The 22,602-nt window shown below is 34.4% G+C and overlaps 1 protein-coding gene across 8 annotated transcripts in view; it reads left to right on the forward strand.

Annotated features, from left to right (window-relative positions):
• The window catches only part of LOC118193574 (NAD(+) hydrolase sarm1-like), a 302,001-nt gene that overhangs the window by 183,745 nt on the left and 95,654 nt on the right, over positions 1-22,602 (forward strand). The window contains exons 1-2 of one of the 8 annotated variants that reach the window (XM_085819392.1): positions 3,436-3,689; positions 20,427-20,549. The exons of 5 other annotated variants lie outside the window; for them this stretch is intronic. In XM_085819392.1, the coding sequence (XP_085675518.1) occupies positions 3,642-3,689; positions 20,427-20,549 (171 nt within the window). In that variant the 5' untranslated portion in view covers positions 3,436-3,641. Of the gene's footprint in view, positions 1-3,435; positions 3,690-20,426; positions 20,550-22,602 lie in introns of those variants that run through there. 2 more of the 8 variants (XM_085819391.1, XM_035364682.2) reach the window with 2 other exon arrangements.

Genomic DNA, 22,602 nt, shown 5'->3' on the forward strand with positions numbered 1-22,602 from the left:
CTGTGACTGAGAGATATATTCTACTTTCCGAAGACAAAATACAAAATTTAGAGTATTCATGGAACAATTATTCGTGATTAGCTCACCTATAATCCGAAAATATTAATATTTTATTTTATATATATTTAAATAATTTTAGTGAAATTTTCCGTAACATTGTAATATATCTTGTATACTGCCTGCCCCCCCCCCCAAAAAAAAGAAGAAAAGCTCCGCCGGAAAAATACGGTTACAGGGGCAAGCCTATTTAACATTGAGATAAACTATATCGCCAAATTTGCGAGACAGCGATAAGCTTATGATGGTTTTGGCGAATAATATTTGTCACCGAATTTGGCGATAAATCATCACCTGTCGCAAACTTGGCGACCGTTTGACGGCATTTTGGTCCGATTTCTGTATAATTGGTACAGTAATTGAGTAACTGTAATTGATCTATATATAACTGAAACTATGGTGTTTTCCAGCAATTTCGAGAAATCGAAGGTACTGGAAATTTCTTTATGGCCGGAAGAAAACTATATAAGACCGTAGAGAGCATCAGTTCTCAAATTTTAATTCAGAGTTGCCTTCAGAGTATTGAGAGATCGCCGTGCGAGCTTCGCTCTTTAGATACACTTTGCATTGCACTGTGTTTAACTTCTTAGTAGTTTGAAGTGGCAACTACTGATTGTTCTCTGTCATACTGAGAAGAGCTGTATAATTATGACGTTACAAACGTTCATAGCGTAGGTTCTTCAAAATTTTAGGACCGTTAGTTTACGTTACGTTACGCTACCATTACCATGCCTTTGCCTTTTCAAGTACTGCGACTGTGCGAAATCTAAGGTCTTTTATTTCCTTTTCACGCGGCTTCCGATTTAACTAGTTCTTCAAATGTTGCCATTTTGCAAGTTTCTGATGTTTAAGTACTTAATTAACCCTTTCAATTTAATAAAACTCTGTTTGTGTTATAAATTCAGTAGCTTAAAACCAATAAACACTTTTCTTATGAATTTTGATATTTTATTTTTAATCACGCATCTAGTTGATATAAATTAAAATGTATATAGTCTTTATTGTAATTACTGAAAGATTTTGTAACTCCATACGTTACCTACTTGAATTAGAATCATTTGCCTTAAATAAAATGCATTAATTTAATTTTACGATTTAATTATTTATGTAACTTGTGAGTATGTCTCAGGTTTTAGATTTTCCAAATTAAATTAAGTGCAGCGAACTGGCTGGCTGCGTGGGCGTTTTCATGGTTTTGTCCATGTGTAAAGTGAATACATGCAAGTTTCCCTTAGAAAAATCCTTCACGAACTAACCATCCTAATTAAATAACCTAATAAATTGGAAAAGAAAAATAATTTTAAATACCTAACGTGACGTGAAAAGTGTTTTTTATATTTGTTTCATTTTACCTATTTAATCAAACTCATGCTTGTCTTGATTAATTTTTTTAATCGTATTATTTACACATACAGAAAAACATCATTATAGACATAATTACCGAATCCCTTGAGTCATTTGATTTAAAAAAATCTAAGATTAATTGAAAGTTTAATTAATCTAAAGTAATAGGCTATATACTTCCTGCCGCGTTAATTTATGTTGTTGTTTCTGTAGTCAGCTTTAAACCTTAAGATCACGAAATTTCTCGTGGCAAGGAGAGCAAGATTACGCCTGTCGTTGGTAACAGCCTTGAGCACCATACAGGTGATAGTGCAAGTTAGGTCAATTCCGCCCCCAATTTTGATGGAGGAGACCCCGGGGGGACAGTCCGAGGGTCTTTTACCACTCTCCCTTCCACCACATTACACGAGAGGAGTTCCGACTCGCCGCATATTTGGTGAGCCGCCATGCTGCACCGACACTATACATTTACAAACATCCATGCCTTCTCCAGCATTCGAACCCGGAACCTTCGGCTCGGCAGTGAAACATCTTAAAATTTATTTAAATTATGTGGACTGAAATGTCATTAACTTGCTAGTTAAATTTGTAATTTCTACTATTTTCTTCAACTAAAAATTAGAAAAGAAAACAAAAAAGAACTGTAACTTGAACTGTAACAATAAAGACAAAAAAACTGCAGACACTGCAACTGAGTCTCTATCATCTTCTTTCAGTGATGAATTAGAATTTTGAGAAATATTTGGATAATATTAAAGAGGCAAAGGCAAAGCGAATGAAATTAAAGAACCAACAGCCTTTAGATATAAAAATGAAAAAAATACAAACAAGATTTCTACATGGCCTTTGAAGAAATGGAGAAATATGATTGCGCTTGCAAGACACCTCTTTTAGAATTTATAAAAATCTATCCTGAAAAGTTAAAAGAAGTAGCCCTAACAGTAATACCTCTTCATCCTACTCAAGTCAGTGTGGACAGACTCTTCTCAGCTCTGAAGTTTATCTAATCGGAACTATGGTCCTCTAACAAAGGAGATCTAGCCAAAGCTGTACTTTTTCTTAGAAATTACTAATGCCAGTTTTTCCATTTCATAATAAATGCTACTTAATATAAATAATTTATGCCATCAGTTTTTTTTTCTGTAGCATCTATTACTTCTTTTATATTGAAAAAAATAATAATAAGCTATAACCCATGTGTATATGTTTACATCAGGGAGTGAGTCGGAGTCTTTAAAATTCCAGGAGTCAGAATCGGAGTTGGTCATTTTCCTTACTGACTCCACAGCCCTGTTTGTTATTATGCAATTTTTAAACTAAGCGTTTTAAGAATAATAAAAACGCCTCTGTTACCTGAAGCAATTTTGTTTCCTTAATTTAAATTAACATTTACGAATTGCACAATTCGCATTCAGTGGTAAACAGTAAAGAGAATGTTTAAAGAGATTTTAAGCAAAAACGCAGAACTACAAATTTATTTACAATGGAAACATAAAATGCATTATGGCCCTGTAAAATAAAATTCAAAGAAATCTGACGGTGAATATTATGTCGGAATTAAAGTCAACCTGAAAATTCTGCAATCTTAGCAGGGAAAAAAATAGCACTGAGTTAACATCATTGAAGGAAATGTAGACAATATCATTGTACGCAGTGCTAGTGTGTGCATTCTGTTTACAAGCGTCTCTATTTTGTTGTGTAAACTTTGGATTTGTTATGCATATTGTATTCTTTCCTTACTGAAATCAGTTGGCAACAATCGTTTATGTGACTCACGATGATGACAAGAAATGTCGCAAGTCTCTCTCATCGTTTGGCAAATGTGGCTTGTGACTTGTTTTAACATCTACCTTTACTTCCGTGGGAATGATGAGATTTCCTTGCCCATACCTTCTTTTTACGATTAAAAACGGCACCAAAGTTCTTTTCGAGACACGGTGAGTCATTGTCTTTTCCCTCTGGTTCTGACTTTCCGCCTCCTTCTCTGGAATAAGTGCGTGGTCGTCTCACACCTCAATAAAACGTAACGCGGCCACGTAACACAAGCAACCTGGGCAAATTCTAGAACAATCTCTTCAGGTCTGGGTCATTACCGTTCCTGACTTGTCCCGCATCGTTCTGATTACTCGAGTTGAAATCTGTGATAAACTTTGCCAAGCAAGTGCGATTGTTATACTACAGATATCGTCTGTATTTTGTTCTTGTCGTGTACGGATTATCAGCTCTGAACATCTGAAATCATGGTGAACATCACTTCTGCCGATGAAGATGACATAAACACAGATTCGGTATGATTATACGAATATTTCTCTTAGAATATCTCTTTTATTTGATATGATGTATATTGATGTAAATTTAGAATGATCCCATTTGGTTGATGAAAGTGATATTAAGCTAATGTGAAGATGATGTTTAATCACATTCTCTAAAAATGCTTGGTTTTGTTTGTAAAACATTGCTTTCTGAATTATAATATTCTTTAATTTAAAAGTTAATTTAGTTCTGAGAATTTTAATGTACTCTATAGGCAAGTATAGCGGTTGAGTTGCATTGTAGTAGGAAGAACGAATTATGTGTTCGGCTCTCATTGATCTTCCGAAGTAATGTTTTAATATTATCTTCCCCCTGAAAAGTTGTATTTGTAACATTATAAACAGAGGAAGTTTGACAGTTTTTTTGTTTTGTTTTGTTACTACAGTTAATAATTTTTTCTCACTTTCATTACTAGTTTAAGTTTTCCCCCCTCTGTCTTCAATTTTTTTACTATTAATTAACATGATACAATTTTTCTGCTCTCCTACAAATTTTTCTTCAAATAGGAAAAATCTTAATTTTTTTTTTTTTTTTTTTGTAAACTACTGTTTTTTGTTCTAATCGCTTACATATATATATATATATAAATTATTTTCTAATAGCTTATTTAACATATTATCTTCTTTGACAAAGGTAGTTAGAATTCTATTGAAATGAAGTAACTCATTAGCATATTCAAAAAATGAATCTTGAATAAAGGGAAACTTTAAAAAGGTATTATTAAAATTGAAAATATAATCAATAAACCAAGTAATTATCGTCATTGACTGGAAGTTAGTTGACTTTTCAAGGGAACAAACCAACTTCCGATCAATTAACAATAATTAATAAATGCGAAGGTGTTTCGTCTTTTTCTAAAGTAAGAATTATTATGACAGAAAAAAATCTTTTTAGTAAGATGAGTTTAAGTTAAGTAAATTGAGTCTAAGTGAGATGAGCTGTTTAGAATTCAATACGGCTGCTCCGAAAGTTTTAAAAATCAATCTTAAATCGTGATATATTTTTGTAAGCAAATTCTTTACATTTTTCAGCTTTATCGTACCCCAAGAATTGCCGCTTATTTTTATTTGGCTAATAATATTATCCTTGAAATTTAATCAGTTATGAACTTCTGTTCTACAGCAGTTCTATAGAAACAAAATTTTTTTGGATGGGATAATTAGTGACTATTAAGTGTTATGTAAATCTTAAATTATCTTAAATTATATATTTTTCCCTTTAGGAAAAAACTGATTCATTCATTCTTAAATCAGTGCTGCAGAACGCCCTAGTTGCCAAATGTCATAGTTTTAGTGATAAAATGTCGTACAGATGTCGTAAATATACCTAGCTAGATTGTACGTGATTAATTTTAATTTAATTTATGTGAACGGCAAGAGGGATTTCTTATTCCTCCATGTTTTAGTCCGAAGTCCCAATTTTCTCAGAAAAACTATTAATTTTAATTAAGACACAAATTGTTATTTCACAAGTCAAACATTGTTGTTTGACTTGTGAATTAGAACTATTAATTTTGTTTTAGCATTTTGCGTTGGTTCACAGTAAATGTCGGTTCACTTTTGAAATTGTTGCCACCAAATATTAGAGCCCTATATTATATTTAAAGAAATAAATAATGAAGAATCGGCATGAATGTATGTTTGTTTCTCTCCCTGTGAAAAACAACGGTATCTAGAGACATCCAGTTTTGAATAACCTAATCTTCCACCGAATATGGGCATCTGGAAGTCCGAATTCGGAATTTGAAATATTTATTGATTTCATATTTTGTAACACTTTAACGAATTTTTGATTACGAAACTCAACAATTTCAAGACTTTTTTTTTTATTTTATTTTATGTAATTGAAGGAAATTGGTAAATTCAAGTCTGCTGCTCCAATATAGATTCGGTGATGTATTTCTATCGATTGTAATCTAACACATCTTATCACGTCTTTACATACTTCATAAGAAAGCAATGAAAATACTGAATGACGCTCGTTTTTTTACGCTGTGATTATAAAATCAACTCAAAGTGGTAATATATGCAAAATTTTGAGGATTTTCAGTTCTATCATATTTTACTTCTAAGATATTTGTAATTCTATACATGACAGTTCCAACAAACAATATTTCACTATAAAAAGAGTAGAAACAAATCCGTTTATGGCCATGTTTAGTGTTCTATTTTATTTTGGTATCAGAACCAAGAAAATCAATACAAATAATCACAGTAACTCGTATAAGGTATAAAATATCAAGTTCAGGGTTTTAGCTGACTTGTCTTTGTGTTTAATCAGGCGTAGGTATATGGATTCATGAGGCACAGAACACATTGCGTGTCAGAAGGGGAGAACTTTCATGAATCACGATGAGTAATCTGTGGGTGACAGTTCTTGTGTATGCGTTAGTGAAATACTTACTGATCAAGACACTGCGCAGTAACTATGATACTTGTTATGGCATTTAAATAATGAAAAAGTAAGTTAGGTTTCTTTAACAGAATTTTTGTTATTAACTTGTAACTGATACTTACGACAGGCTACTGGCAAAGCAAAATTCAATCTGAATATTTCCTCAAAATACGTTTTAATGCTATCCAAGTTGCTAGAAAGATAGTTATAGCTAAGGTTCATTACCGAAGCCAATTTTTTATTTTGTGAAAGTTCAGTTTTGTTCAGTGAGTATGTCTTAAACAGCACATCATTTTTTACAGCAATTATACAAAATTCTTACAGTAATTTAAAAAAAAACTGATATGTACACCACATGACTTCCTATTACGGAATATTAAATTATACGCATTTTTTGCTGCATTTCATTTAAACTTATTTCTTCGAATTTCATTAGAAATATATTTCTCATTCAATTAATTCAGTTCTCACTTCGCGACAAGGCAAAAATACATGAAACCTCAAAATATCTTTATTAAAAAATTAAAAATATAAAACATAAATATAGTTAAAACAATTTAAAGAACGACTTTTACAATTAAAATTAGAGTTTCTATGCAAAAACAAGCAATTTGGCCAGCGGGCAAGAAGGCAGATTTCCCGGTGCACAAAACTGTAAGTTTACTTTTGGTCTCACTCGACGAAAAGGCACTGAAGGCGTAGAAACTGACTTAATTTGTTGTGGACGCTGTGCTGAGTCAGCATATGTGATAATTTAATATCTTAAATGATAATTCCAGAATGGATTAAGCATGATTTAATTGGCAATGATAAAAGAAGGCGTTATTTTTGTTGTTACGAAGCATAGTTTCTGTAGATTGGCAACAAATCCACTATTCTGCTAAGTTTCAAATGTAAAGAAATATGACTGCTATGGTAAAAAAATTAGACTTAGCCGCACTGAAACAACTTTTAAAATGCTGATAATTGTACAACTAATTGCATGTAGGTTAACTAAAGGCATAAAAAGCAAAAAATGCACAATTTACCAACATATAACAATAGAAAATCTGAGCTCACGGAGCCGAGTAACAAAGTAGGTATAAATGTGTGTATATATATATATACATACTTTTGATGTGGCCGATTGCCACCAAAAAAGGAGGTGCACAACTACATGTTATAGCAATCTTATATACAAATTTCAACGTTCTAAGGCTATTCGTTTTAGAATTATGCAAGATACATACATGCTGATCTGAAGTCTAAGAACGCGCTCTTAAAATCGTACGGGGTATTACACTGAAGAGCAAAACATTATGACCACCTATTTCCGCAGCTTTCATGATTTGTTCCACCAAAATTATGGGTCCCAGAGCCAGCCATGAGAACGTCCCCCAAAGCATAATACCGCCACCACCAGCCTGTGTATGATTTGCTGTACAGGGGGGATGAAATGTTCGCGTGGAAGACAGTGTACCCTCCCTCACACGGCCATCAACATCAACATGATGAATGGAAAATGATTCATCCGACTAGATAACTTTTCCGTGGTCCAGTCTCGATGATCCCAGGCCCACTGTAGACATAGTTGACAATGACGCTTGATCAAAAGAGGCACGGAAGTGGGGACGTATGCTGCGCAGTCTCTCCGACAGTGTCGGCTGAACTGTGTGATCCGAAAACACTTGCACTTTTACCTGCATTGTATTAGCTCTCAGTTGAGCCACTGTATCAAGCGGGACAGTCTCCGATTTTTTTTATACTATTTTAAGATTATTTCTTAATAAGGATCCCGAAGCTATGGCGTAAGCGCATGACTCAGAGCTGGATTAACCATTAAACAAAATAAGCACATGGTTAGGAAGGAAATAAATAGGCATCACAAAAAGATACTTAAATACTCAGAAAAGGGGGCACCATAAAAATTTTCCGTTGCCGGTTTTACCATTGAATGAACGATGGAGGTAAGAAGTAACCTGCATGGAATAGTCTTACCTTCATGGAATGAACGGTGCCGCTTTATCCAAACCGAGAAATAATGAAAAGGGAAAAACTGAGGTTAATAAATATGAAGGCACCAAAGTTTTTTAATAATTTTTGTCTCTAAAAGTTTTACTCTGATCCTGGAATAGCTAATGTTCAACCTCCTATTAAAACGCGAAAATATCACTAATATTTATTTTACGATAAATTACATATCTTTTCCTAATAAAAATCAAAAAAGAAAGTATAAAAATGTTTTAAATACTAAATAAATTATTCCTGAAAGTTTTTGCTAAGCTAACCTCCGAATTTAGCTCCACAGCCGTTATTAGTGCCACCATTACACTAGCGATGATGCACTGTTCTCAACTAATCTTTTATATTATGCAGCATGTCTTTACCTCTCAGCTGCTGCAGAATTTTTCATCTGAAGTTTTATCTTAGTCATTTTCTTTAGATAGAATCCCCTTCGCATGAACGACTAAAACAGGTTGACGAATTCTGCCGTCCTGAGTTAATTTGACCCTTGAAGAGCAAGTAGCTCAAGGTGCAGACTTCTACATCTTTGTTTGTAGATAATAAATGTCAGTCAGAACTTGCTGCAAGAACAGGCGTTACGAGTTATATATAGAATGCAAACAAACCGAAACACGAAGAAGCGAAATGAAGTTTCAAAATGCCAGGATTCGTCTCGATTTGTAGAATGTATGTATATTTGCTTCCACGTTTTTCTGACGCAGGCACCACTCGTTTCTTGCAGCATGATCACGTGCTATTTATTACTTTGTGATGTTATTTCGTCGATCTAAAAGGAAAGCGATTTTCATAGAAAATTCTGAATCAGCGAGTTTAATAAAAATAGATGTTTTAATACTGCGATTTGCTATACTTAAATAACGTTTATAAAAACTGCAAGTAGCAAACTTTTAATACTGCCTGGTTCAAAAAGAAGAAATAGATTGTAGTTAGTTTGAGAACTGTTAATTTTACTGTAAAATAAATGTTTCGTATACCACCTAATAAAGGAAAGATAAAAGTTTTTTCCCTCAGACATGCCACATATGCACTTCGTGCAAGGTGACTTACATGTACATGGAAACAACAGTCAGTTTTGTGCCACGCGCATTTGAACTGTATAGATTTCACTGCTGCTAGAATTCGCTGTTGAAATTTTAATAATGTTTGAGATAGGTAATAATGTTTAAGTATATTCATGGTGTCTTTGATGAATCCCGGAGGTCACATTCTTCTTGCACACTTTGCCTGAGCCTGCGAAATGTAGAAGAGTTAGGTACAAATAACATACTGAACTCATTAACTGAATAATTGAAAAGGTAATTTTTCTTCTTTTTCTTCCCCTTCCTTTCTTTCTTTTTACCTCCTTGTACGAAGTAAAGGAAGTATTGCAATCGCGAAACATTTCGGGTGTCATATTTCAACGAAAAATACCCATTTTGATGGTTCTTGAATCCACTTTTTTTTTTTTTTTTTTTTTTTTGAGCGACATCTGTACGGACGAACAGAATGAAGGACTCTTCTTCCAAAACGGATTGTAAAATGGATTCAGAAGGTATTTTTTCGTATTGTCTGTACGTACGTACGTGTGTATGTATGTCGCATAACTTAAAAACGAGTAACTGTAGAACATTTTAAAATTCTGTATATAAGGTGTTATAACATCTAGTTATGCACCTCCCTTTTTTTAAGCCTATCGGCGGCATTAAACGCATATACATACTCACCCTCTTATCCGGCTCGGTGAGCTCTCCTTTTTTAGTCTTATACTATGTTGGTAAAGTGTACCTTTTTTATTTTAAAAGCAAATAAATTATGTTTTTCTTATGTTCCGTTAAGTTTTTATGCCTTTTTATGCTTAGCTAGCATGCAAAAGTTCTAGAATTATGAACAATTTAAAAGTGTAAGTTACGCTAGGCCTAACGTGCCGACTATTTGTTTACGTCTAAAACTCTCAGCAGCGCGGTGAATTAAGTCTTTTGGTGCACCAACTTAAATGCCTTTTTGTCCAGTGGGACCATGACAATGTAGGGTTTATATTTATTTTAACTAACATTTATTTTAAGTTTAAACTATCTTTCCTGTCAAGCCTTACTTTCCCCTGGAACTGCCAATGCCAGAGTATGTAAATTTTAGTAGAACGCGCAAGGATTCAAATTATCAGCGGAAGTATTCTGAGTTAAATAGAAAGGAAACGAGTTCAAGGTGTGCTGTTCTTACTTCACGAGCGCGGAGGTAGTTAGCCAGAAATTGAAGAACCCCGCGTTTCGGCCTGTGTGCTTGCCTGGAAGTATTGTTAATCGTTCAACGTGATCTTCAAGTTTGCTGAATTAGCAGCGGTATTGTAAAACGCGGTGAGGTTAGTTACTTTTAGAGAGCCTCGTAGTTAGAGTCTTGTCTTTAGTTTCTTTTCAGGTTATTATTTTTTATTTGACCGCCAAGTTGGCGCAGTTTGTGAGCGTCAAGAGCACGCACTTGTAATTTATTACGTTGAATAAAAAGGGACTTAAACCCTTAACAAGACTCTGTCTTTTATCCAGTTTTCACAGTCACCTCTTGGTTGCGTGCAAGTTGGAGGCGCGCAACGCTACAACCTGCAGGAAACAAAAAATTCTTCCTTTTATTGGTAACGGGATTAGTCCCGCCAGAACTGCTGCGGCTGCTGTCGACGTTGTTCGATATGCCTTTGTAATCGCCAGTACGAAAGTTCCCAAAGACCGTTACCAATAAAAGCACAGCAGGAAGCCGCAATTACAATGGTTTCCTAACTGCATAGAAAAGCACAATTTGGGGAGCTCAGCTATGACTCTGCAGACCCTGCAGAGTTTAAAAGTTCAAAACTTAAAACGCACCCTTCAGATTACGGGAAAGGTGTTGTGACTCACTTTGCCCCTGAATTACCACCATCCATAGAGGGCCCGGGCTTCATGATTTACATGGATGGGTCGAAAATGGACAATGCAGTCGGCAGCGCATATACAGTTTTCCATAATGGCACTGAAGTGCAAACCTGGAAAGGCCATATGTCTCCGCACAATTCGGTCTTCCAGCGGAAGCCCTTGCTTTGCTTAAAGCAATAGAATGGGCACAAACTACCACAGCAGAAGATTTTACAATCTATACTGATAGCCTATCGGTACTGTACGCCATCAACGATCCACGCCACACCTCCCCACTCGTGTCCCAAATTCAGGAGACACTAAGAAATACGAGTCCGGTCCAAAAAATTGAAATCTCTTGGGTAAAAGCGCACGTTGGTGCCCAGGGCAACGAACGCGCAGATGCCCTGGCAAAAGAGGCAGCACAGGACCGGGATGCGGTGCAAATAGACCCACCTTTACCAAAGTCACTTCTCAAGCGGCAGACTTGGCAGTCAGGTCTGTCGCAGTGGCAGCAGAAATGGAACACGTCGCCACAGAGTCGGCGAACTTTCAAATTCATACGAAACGTGGACACGGAACGACTCATATTTGCGCCCTTCTTAACAAGATTCATCACAGGACATGGGCCGTTTCCGACCTACTTCGCAGAGAGAAATATAACCTCCACAGACCTATGTGTCTGCGGAAAAATCGGGTCCCCCGCCCACTACCTGACGGAGTGTCAACTCACCACACAATGGCACGTTAAACTCCCGTCGAATTATGTGCCCGCCTTTAAAAGATTCGTGCTGAAACAACCGCGACTTATGGACAAAATCAAAAAGATCATGGATCACTTAGAAGTACTGGGGCAGGAGCTCTGCAGCCCTGCATAGGTGCCGCACATGCCAGTTTTTGTAACATACGTGGCAAAGTGAGTACCTCGCTAGCATATATGCTCAGCGTGCCACAGACGCATTTACAGCGTACCTCAGCATGCGCTGTACCCATCGTACACGCACCAAGAGAATAATGCATAGACAAGTGTATAGTGCAGTCTAGAATTCTCTTACAGTTTATGTCCGCCTGTTTCTTATGTACATCTCTACCAGCCAAAGTGTAAATTTCTAATATCATGTTGTCAAGTTTTTAAGAGGCTCAGCCCCTGTATCCACGTGTATGTTACAGTAGTATAATTGAATAGTTGTATAATCAAATTCACGTGTATTTTTGTGTACATGGTACTTACGTATCAGTGTCAATGTATATCAGTATAAAGTATATTAGTGTGTCGCATTAATGTGCATTGGTGTATTGCGCCTATATTTTGGTGTATCGTGTTTTAGTGTTTAGTATATATACGTGTATAGTATATTAGTGTGTCGCATCTATGCGCATTGGTGTATTGTATCTATCTTTTAGTGTATAGAATATTAGTGTGAAACATTTATGTATATTGACGCATTGTGTCATTGGTTTATTGTGTCTATAAATATATTCTAGCATCATGTTGTTATGTTTCAAGATCTAAGAACATACAGAGTAACACCTGTAGTAGTACTGTGTATTATTAATATTTACACAAAAGTGTATTTTAAAATATATAGAATTTACGCAGTATCTATGTGTATCAATATTTAACTTTTTTATATATTGTAACTTAACGTAAGTTTCTACCTATCTCAGTGTATTGTATCCACGTGTATGTTACAGTAGTATAATAGAATAATTGTATTATCTTACCTATGTGTATTTTTGTGTATATGGTACTTATGTATTAGTGTCAATGTATACTAGTGTGTCGCATTTATGCGCACTGGTGTATTGTGTCTATCTTTTAGTGTATAGTATATTAGTGAATTATTGTATAGTATACTGGTGTATAGTATATTAGTGTATAGAATACTGGTGTATAGCGTATTAGTGTGTCACAATTATGTGTATTGGTGTATTGTGTCTATCTTGGAGTTTACAGTATCTTAGTGTGTTGCATTATGTACACTGCTAAAAAAAAAAAAAAAAAAAAAAAAAAAAAAAAAAAAAAAAAAAAAAAAAAAAAAAGGGACAGTCCTATATCTCCCGATCTACTGGGCCGATTGACAAAATTCAAATTGCGTTCTTCATGTCTCGAAAGCGCGACTTAGGATATATATTAGATTTATAAATAGCACTATTCTAACATAGGTATTTTGACACAAAATCGGACTTTTTCTGAAATAACATACCAATTTTTTTACATATTTCGATTCTACGACTCAAATTACGCCTAAATATGAAATTTTGTAAAATTTGGAGCGAAATTTACGGAGAAATTCACAAATTTATGTTGGCACTTTTTTGTCAGTTTGCGCCAAGAATAGTTCACTTGGCGAACTTCTTAATATATGGCAACCTAGTTTCCTTTACCGTGAGCGGAAAAAAAGTCACCATCGTTCCTTTTTTCCAAATAATATTCTTTATATTATATTTTTAATTATAACTTATTATTTTAAGTAATTTTTTCTTTTTCGAATTTCATTTTAATTGTTTAAGCTGCATGGTTTTTTTTTTTTTTTTTTTTTTTTTTTTCCTCATTTCGAATAACTATTTTAAAAATTTCTACTTACCTATTCGAACTGCGTAAATAAAGGTGCAGCATTTATTTTTTTTTTCAAATAGTTTTCTTTATATATATTTTTTGTCATAGTTATTATTTTAGGTAATTTTTAAATTCTTAACTTTTATTTTAATTGTTTGTGTTGCATTGTCTCTTCAGATAATTGTTTTAAAATTTTCTAATTATTCCTTCGAATTGAGCATTTTAAATATATTTATTAATATAAATTTTCCAGAATTTGATTTTATTTATTTGAATTGCGTTTCTTTCGGAGGAATACTTTGTAACCCAGACTACGATGCGTTTGAAAACTGCATATATTAAAAGAGAAAATACAGTAAAGCTCAGTTAACACGCTTTTCAATGTTCCGTTCAGAAAAGATATATATAAATAAGAGAGACGTTTAACTTAGGATTGCGACATTTTAACTTAGGATGACTTGCATACACTGCTTTAAACAGTTTTATCATTGTGCCCATTGCTTTACACAATTTTATCCTACATTTGGCTTCTTAAATGTTATTCATATTTTAGTCTATTTTATTTTTGAAATCGTAAAAATCAAATATCATAAGATTAAAAAGTTTTAAATTAAAAAAAAAAAAAAAAAAAAAAAAAAAAAAAAAAAAAAATACAAATACTAAATTTTACCGTAAAATGTATTTTTTCTTCTCTTTTTCTTCAGGCATTCTACTTTATTCTTGCTCTTTTTCTTCATTCTACTTTATTCTTGCTCTTTTTCTTTAGGCATTCCGCAAGTATATTAAAAAGTATCCAAATTTTCGAAATATCTTGATATTTCTGACAATCATTTTAAATAAAGTTATCGACTTCCATTTCATAAAGGCCTACAAACGGCCGAGCGGTAAAGTCGCTGAACACTGATAGTTCACTCCGGGGTTCGAATTCCGGTAAACAGGCTGGTTGCATGGGCGTTTTCGTGGATTTTCTCATGTGTACCGTGTATGCCAGCTGATTTCTCTTAGAAAGTTCTTCACAAAGGCATCCTTCCTTTTAGGCAGATAGCCCTGCTTTGACGTAACTTAATAATTCAATTCAAGCCATTTCATCAATATTTGATCAGAGCCTTTATCAGTCTTTAGAGGCTAAACATTTTGAAGGTATGAGATGAAAGGAAAGACTGGTTTCATCAAGAGGTTTTGGTTTATTTAATTATGACAAAGCACACTAGGGCTATCTGCCTAAGGGGAGGGATGCCTTCGTGGAGGACTTTCTAAGCGGAACTGGCTGGCATACACGTTGCACATGGGAAAAACCACGAAAATGCCCAAGCAGCCAGCCCGTTCGCGGGATTCGGACCTCGGACAGAACTACTAGCGTTCAGTGACTTTATCGCTCGGCCGCTGTTTCATCAGGGGAAAAAAAAAACATCTTTAGGTGACATCCACATACATCACTGGATCCTGAATCTTCAAATAATTCGAATGAGAAAATCATGGGATTCTCCATTTATGATACGATATGATGTTCTATAACGTAATTTAAATTTATACAACCGTATAGTCTAAACCATATTGTCTTTTCTGTTAACCACAAGCTCAATTAATGGTATTTGCTGGTGTACACGTCCAAGTGTTTTTTCTTTGAACACCCAAATTCATTGAAGTATCCTGAAAGTATCTTCAAAAGCGTCCAACTTTTTGAAACATCTTGGTATGTCTGACAGCCAAATTTCCCTGCAAATTTTGGTTATTTTTCTCCCTAATTTTCTTCTTTCCTTCTACAGTTATTTTCAGTGCACACACAAGAAAATTAAGATTTTTCGATTGCTAGACTTCCATAAATTTTGCTTTCTTGTCAATTTTTTAAAATATCAATTACATGAATTGCGTTTCAGCTGAAGACAGCTTTTCATTTTCTAGTCATTTTAACTATAAATAAAAAAAAAGCGAAGTACAAAGGATAAATATTTTAATTAAAAGATTTTTGCTAAATGACAAAGAAACAAAACAGTCCAGCAGGATTAATTCTGTACCACCGAGTGACCCGATTCTTATATCGGCTGAAACAATCTAAATCATATTAAAGATCATGTTTTTTTATACAATCTATAACGCGAGAGAAAAATTAGCTTCTTAAAACTTTCTTTCTAAGAGGATTAATATAAAAGATTATATTTATATATATATTTTTAAAGCTGGGACTTGAACCAAACTGTAAAATTTTTAAAGTTTAATTTACATGGTGGTTATAATTAAAGTTCCAATTTGAAATGGTCATAAAAGGAAAACTACCGTACCAAATGTTATCAAACTTGGGAATCGTGTAAAGGAGGTTATGAGAATTTATTTTCAGCGAGGAAAAAATAGTTAAAAAAACTCACCACCAGGGGGAAAATGACGCTGTATACAAGATTCTTAAATGAAATAAGACACGAAAACATCTGCTTAAAATGTGTTTAATATTTTCCGAAACGTGTTACAAAGCATGTTCAAAGTAGCGTCTAGCATTTTCCGAAAGCAAGTTAAATCCTGTTACTGCATTCTCAACAGCAGCTCTTAGCATATCGGGAGGAATGTTACGGACATGTCAGTGTTTAACATTTTTCATTTCTGCCAAATTGTTTAGATTATCACCATAAACAGTGCTTTTGAGATAACCCCATAGCTAAAAGTCACACAGGTTGAGGTCTGGTGGGAAGAGGGGAAGTGTTGGCGTATAAGACGTTCATTCGTGAAAAGTTGCCTAAGTAACTGTGCGACACACGTGAGGTGGGGCCCAGCCGTGCATAAAAATCGTAGTATCTAAAATGTCACGTTACTGCAGTTCATGTATCACGAAACATTTTAACATTGACTCTAAATGAGCTGCAATCACAGTAGTCCAGTGTCGACTGTTCTTCAGAGAAAAATGGTTCAGTTATAAAACTAGCTGTCATTCCACACCAAACGGTGTGGAATGACACCAAACGGTGTGGAGTGACTGATTGCTATGCAATCGAATGCAGTAGGAGAATGCAATGGAACTAGATAGATAACATGAGGGATTTGTTTGGCCCAAATCGATTAAAAGCGTTTTGAATCAGTATCTTCATGTTTTAGGGCCGAATTCAGGCTTCAAAAATTACAAATTAGCGATCTGTAAGAAAACGATTTCCAGATTGTACGCACTTGTGCGAGTGATTTGCGATCTCACATTTTCTAATCGCTAATTCGTGGTTTTCACGGACGAATTTCTCACTTACACGGATGGCGCACTCGACGTTTATCGAATTTAACGCCTTTAAATGGTAATTTTCTTACTTCAAAATTTCTTAAGGGTATGCAACATATTAAACCCGTGTAACAAAAGGTTAAGTTAGATTCCGACCCATATTTCGTTTAAAAATATTGCATACAGCGCCATTTTCGCCCTGGTGGTGAGGTTTGGAACTTCCCTTTTTTCGCGGAAAATAAATTCCTATGATCTCTTTTACACGATTACCAGGTTTGATAACATTTGATCCAGTAGTTTTTGTTTTATGACCGTTTCAATGTGGAACTTTAATTATAAACACCCTGTATATTATTAAATTTTAATTGAAGCTATGCGTTATATGTATACCATGCGTAAGATTTTCGCTTTTATAGAAAAAATAAAGAATCGAAGCAAATATACTTAGGATAATGGAACAAAACTGAAAAAAATTCCCCTCCCTCCGAAAATAAAATATTGAAACTTCGACCTTGAATTTATTGGATTATCGAAATATTCAATATGACCTATTTTCTAAGTCCTTGTTCCGACAACAATTCCGTCAAAAATTCCGAATTACTTAAGCTGATGTAAAAGATTTAGTATATATTCACTGTATGTTAGTAAAGTAATCAGAGTGTAATAAAAATAGATTATAGAATTTACGCTGATGCAACTTTTTGTCTGACTGCACAACATGTAATGGAAGAGAAGGCTTGTAGAGATCTGTTTTTGACATGCCTCTAAAAATAGATGTCATACTCCTTTTGTCTCTTCAATATCAAAAAACTTTCCTTTGAGAGGCAACTTTACTTTTTGGGAAAGAAAAAAAATCACAAGAAGACAAATTTGAAAAACATGCAGGACGATTGAATACACATACTTATTTTCGGAACACAAACGGTTCTCCGACTGGTTATTGAATAATGAAAAGATGCATTATCATGCAATACAAAACATTTGGAATACGTTGTCTGACTGAAAACGTAAGATTAAAAGTCATCTGCTTAAGTCACAACCATTTACAAGTCAACTAATGGGGCAATTGCAGAATCGTTTTGATCCTGAGCTTCTAAGACAAACCTTATATCACTGGATTTAAACACTTCTTTAATCTTCCGAGAACGTTCCATCTTTAGCTCGTATTCCAAGAATATTAAGTGAATACAATTATTGGAAAAGAAAATGAATATTCATTTGCACTACGGCTTGGTAGTTCTGCTTTTTGTGTCTAAGTATACAACAATATTTTAAATATTTACAAATAAAATATTAAATTGGAGATTTAATTAGAGCCTCACCAGTTGCCTAGCATTTGAAGATTGTTAAATACTAACTGTTTGTTGCGAAGTCTAACCCAGGGTTTTGCATGGTTGGTTTTCGTAGTTTTCTAGGTTCTCTTTAGAAAGGTTCTCTATGAAAGCATCTTAACCAAATAGCTCCCATATTCTTTCTATGTTCAAATAACCAACTAACCTAGTTTAAGCGCGATTTCCAAATGAAGTTACTAGCAAAACCCGAATACTCATTAAAAATCATGTAGCTTGCCAATCAGGAGTAACATGAAAGATACGGCGCCAATAATTGAATTGCTGTTACGGTACGCTGTTTCTAAATTTAGATGGTCATTCCTTAATTAAATAGCCCACTAGCGGCCGAGCGGTAAAGACGCTGAGCACTGGTAGTTCTGTCGGAAGTTCGAATCCCGCGAACGGGCTGGCTGCATGGGCGTTTTAGTGGTTTTTCCCATGTGTATACGAGGGCCCACCAGCGGCCGAGCAGTAAAGTCGCTGAACACTGGTAGTTCGGTCCGAGGTTCGAATCCCGCGAACGGGCTGGCTGCATGGGCGTTTTTGTGGTTTTCCCCATGTGTAACGTGTATACGAGCCAGTTTCCCTTAGAAAATCCTCCACGAAGGCATCCCTCCTCTTAGGCAGATAGCCCTCGAGGCTTTGCCATAATCACACACACACACACACCCATGTGTTTTCGAGCCAGTTTACCTTAGAAAGTCCTCCACAAAGGCATCCCTCCCTTTAGGCAGATAGCCCTCGTGTGCTTTGCCATAATTAAATAATCCAATCCAATCCTTAATTAAATATAATTGATTTGTAACTTCTAGAACTGACGGTAAAAATTGAAGTGCAAATAAATAATATCGTGTGCAATCTTGATTAATATAAATTAAAAATTTTGCATAGAAAAATATTTGCATTTAGACAGAAAGTTTTTTGAAATATTTGCAATTACTTTATAAGAAGGATTTATTAATAACCGTAATAATTACTTATTATATTGCTGATGATTAGGATTCAGTTCTTGACAATTACATTCTAAATTAGAATTTTAAGGATATAATGAAAATAAGCTACGCACAAAAATACGTTTTTACAGATTAAATTGACATTAAATACAAAAATACAGAATGTTGGGTGTCGTTTATATAATTATTCTTGCTTGTCCACAGAATCTGCTGACTTATCCAGCCATTAAGTAGCTGCAGATCATTTCTACATAACCATTGAACTTCCATTAATTCAGTCTCTACAGGGTTGTATGTTTATATCATAATTTGACTTTTATAAAAATGATTATTCAAAATCTTATATTTCTATAAAAATATACTATGCTTTAAAAATATGGATGATAGTATCTGCCGGTCTTTCAGCCACTTCAAAAGCAACAGTTTGTTTAGAAATAAATTATGCAGTTAATGTCATAAAATATTTTCATTAAATTCAAATAAACATTAAACGAAAATTCTCAGTTTTAGACAATTCGATTTAAACGAAGTAAAGTAGCAGACGATAAAACGCCGAAGGTAAAAATTTACTCTTAGAAAAACGTACTCTTATTTTTTTAAAAAAGGAAAAAAGAGAGAAATTTTAAAAAAATTGTTAAAAATTTGAATAATATCATCTATAATTTAAAAAATAGATTTTCATATAGTATTAATAAATATTTATTACGCCTTATTGTGGGAAAAAATTTCATATAATTAATTCTCCGTAAAATTTTACTTGAAATTTAAGGTTAAAAATAGCTGTGGCAAAGTCTAATTTTTTGCAGATATGCTTAAAAATACACCTACTTTATGATGATGGTAAAAATTTTATAGGTTATAATTCAAAATTTTTTTCGAAAAATTTATAAAAATTATTTAAAAATAGAAATTTAAAAAATAAAACACAAAAAATGGGTAAATTTTATTTGGAATGAACCTAAATTTCGAAATGTGAGAGAAAAAATAAAAAAAGTTTAGTAAAAAAAGAGATATTAATAAATATTTGCCAAATTCAATTAACATTGAGGAGCTAAAATTTTGAGAGCTAATATTTTAAAAACTACTCGTACGATTTTTACAAAACTTGGTATTCTGTCATAATTTGAGCCGTAGAATCGAAATATGGAAAAGAATTGGTATGTTATTTCAGAAAAAGTCCGATTTTGTGACAAAATACCTATGTTAGAATAGTGATATATATAAATCTAATATATATCCTAAGTCGCGCTTTTGAGACATGAAAAACGCAGTTTGAATTATGTCAATCGGCACAGTAGAACGGGAGATATAGCACTGTCCCATTTTTTTTTTTTTTTTTTTTTTGAGCAGTGTACATTGACGCATTGTGCGATTACGCGATCAAGTCTATTTGTAAACTACTATATTTATGTCTATTTAAAGTTTCAGCTACAGATAGTTACAGGGTCCGGACAGCACCCGAGTAGTCATTGTAAGCCGTCCGGCCCTGCTGTCACCTGCCACCTGTCCAGCGGGACCAAAAGTTACCTTTCAGTTTTTTGCACCGTAAGTTTTGTCTTTCTGCCTGTTGGCCGAATTGCTTGTTTTGTGTAGGAACTCTAATCTCACTTGTAACTGTTTTTAACTGTATTTTGTATTTAAGGTTTTTCTGTATTTTGCAATTTTTAATGAAGATGTTTTGAATTGTTATGTATATTTGCCTTGCCTCTAAGTAAGAAGTGAATTGATTGAATGAAAACTATATCTGAAATAAAATTCGAGGAAATAAATTTAATTGAAGTGCAGCCAAAAAAAAAAAAAAAAAAAAAAAAATGTGTATAAATAAATAGGCCGTACAGGGAAGTCATGTGGTGTCCACATCAGGCATTTTATGTTTGTATGAAGGAGTACGAAACAAAGGTTGAGTTAGGAATGGCGGCAAACCATACTTCCAGTTCAAGCTAAATTGGGAATAAAACTGCCAAAGCTAAGATTGGAAAAGGCTGAACTGGGAGTCCTAAAATGTAATGGAATTAAAAGAAATTGTTATATTCTGTGAGTAACCTTGAGTTCCCATTCAAAAATCTCTTTCTGAAATACTGGCAACAACAGGGCAAATATACGCGCAGAACAGAAAAAAAAAAAAAAAAAATTATTTGTCATGTACCGTAATTTTTCTACGTTGAATGGCCTTGGCTAATATTACCATTACGCAAAACATACAGGATTGAATTTCTCTAATTGTGGTCATTCTACAAAACAGTTCTTTAATTTTATTTTTAAATATAATCAGTTTATGAAAGCAACGAAAGAACTATTTAATAACTTTAAATCTTTATTTTATTTCTTAATTATGTAACTAACTGTTTTAAATTTTAACTTTCGCTTTATCATCTGACCATTTTTATGAAATTTGCGGCGCTATTTCATATTTCTTTAACGCCGTATTTGGTACTGTATCGTTTGGTTTATATTTACATTTTCTTAATTCGAGTAAAATTTCTTCGTCAATGATAGAAATTTGGAAGATGGTTTGATTTATTTAATTATGGCAAAGCACTCGAGGGCAATTTGCCTAAGGGAAGGGATGCCTTCACGGAGGACTTTTTCTAAGGGAAACTGGAATACATATAGAAGACCGCGAAAACGCCCATGGAGCCGTTCCCCGGGATTCGAACCCTGGACCTAAACTACCAATGGCCAGCGACTTGACTACTCTGCCATTGGTGTGCCAGAAACTCGGAAGAAAAGGAAAATTTTTAAATAATTGATTGAAATCTCTGATTCTTCCGCTTGTGAGCAAGAATATTTTATGGAACACTTTTACCCTACAAAGCAAATTTCTGTTGCAATAATCCAGCAACGAATGTAGCTGCCGCTCAAGGGGGATAGTAGTTGACTTTTACTTTAGTACTGAAGGTCCGGAGTTCGAATCCCGGTGAAGGCGTGGATGTTTGTAATTGTATAGTGCCTGTATGGCGTGGGGGCACTCAAAATATGCGGCGAGCCGAAATTTCTCTGAAGAGGTTGGTGGTAGGGGAGGAGAGGTGGGAGACCCTCGGACCCGCAACCCTTCCCCCCGAGGTGCTTTTCAAAATTGGAGGCGGAACTGAGCAAAGTCGTACTCTCACCTGTATGGTGTTCAGAGCTCTTGCCAGCGACAAGGCACAATCTTGACTTCTTGCGACGATGAATATCGTAGCCTTGCTCTGATTTCAGACGAAGCGAAATTAGTTACAACAACAACATCAACAATGAATGTAGCGATTTAAATGTTATATCTATCAGTGTATCTCTATCGACGAATGCAAATCTTAAAAAAAGTCAGATTTCATAATTCACAATTTGCAGTGCATAAGAAACTTTTACCATTATAAGCGAAGTTATTTGTTTACATTATAAAATGTATTTCAGCCTTTAAAATAGGAAATAAAAAATGGATTATTGGGACATTGGGATTGGATTAGATTATCTGAGCGAAGGATTAGAGATTCGTTCATTTGTAGAGAGCATTTTAAGAAACCCTGCCTTTTGTTACGTTACACATTGGGGGGGGGGGAAACCGGAAACTTTCATGCAGCTAGCCCGTTTAACAGCATTTGGTCCTAGCCGGGAAGGT

This window comes from Stegodyphus dumicola, chromosome 6 (assembly GCF_044657685.1).
Source record: "Stegodyphus dumicola isolate Sdum_Otavi_A_Nest chromosome 6, ASM4465768v1".
Lineage (NCBI taxonomy): Eukaryota > Metazoa > Arthropoda > Arachnida > Araneae > Eresidae > Stegodyphus > Stegodyphus dumicola.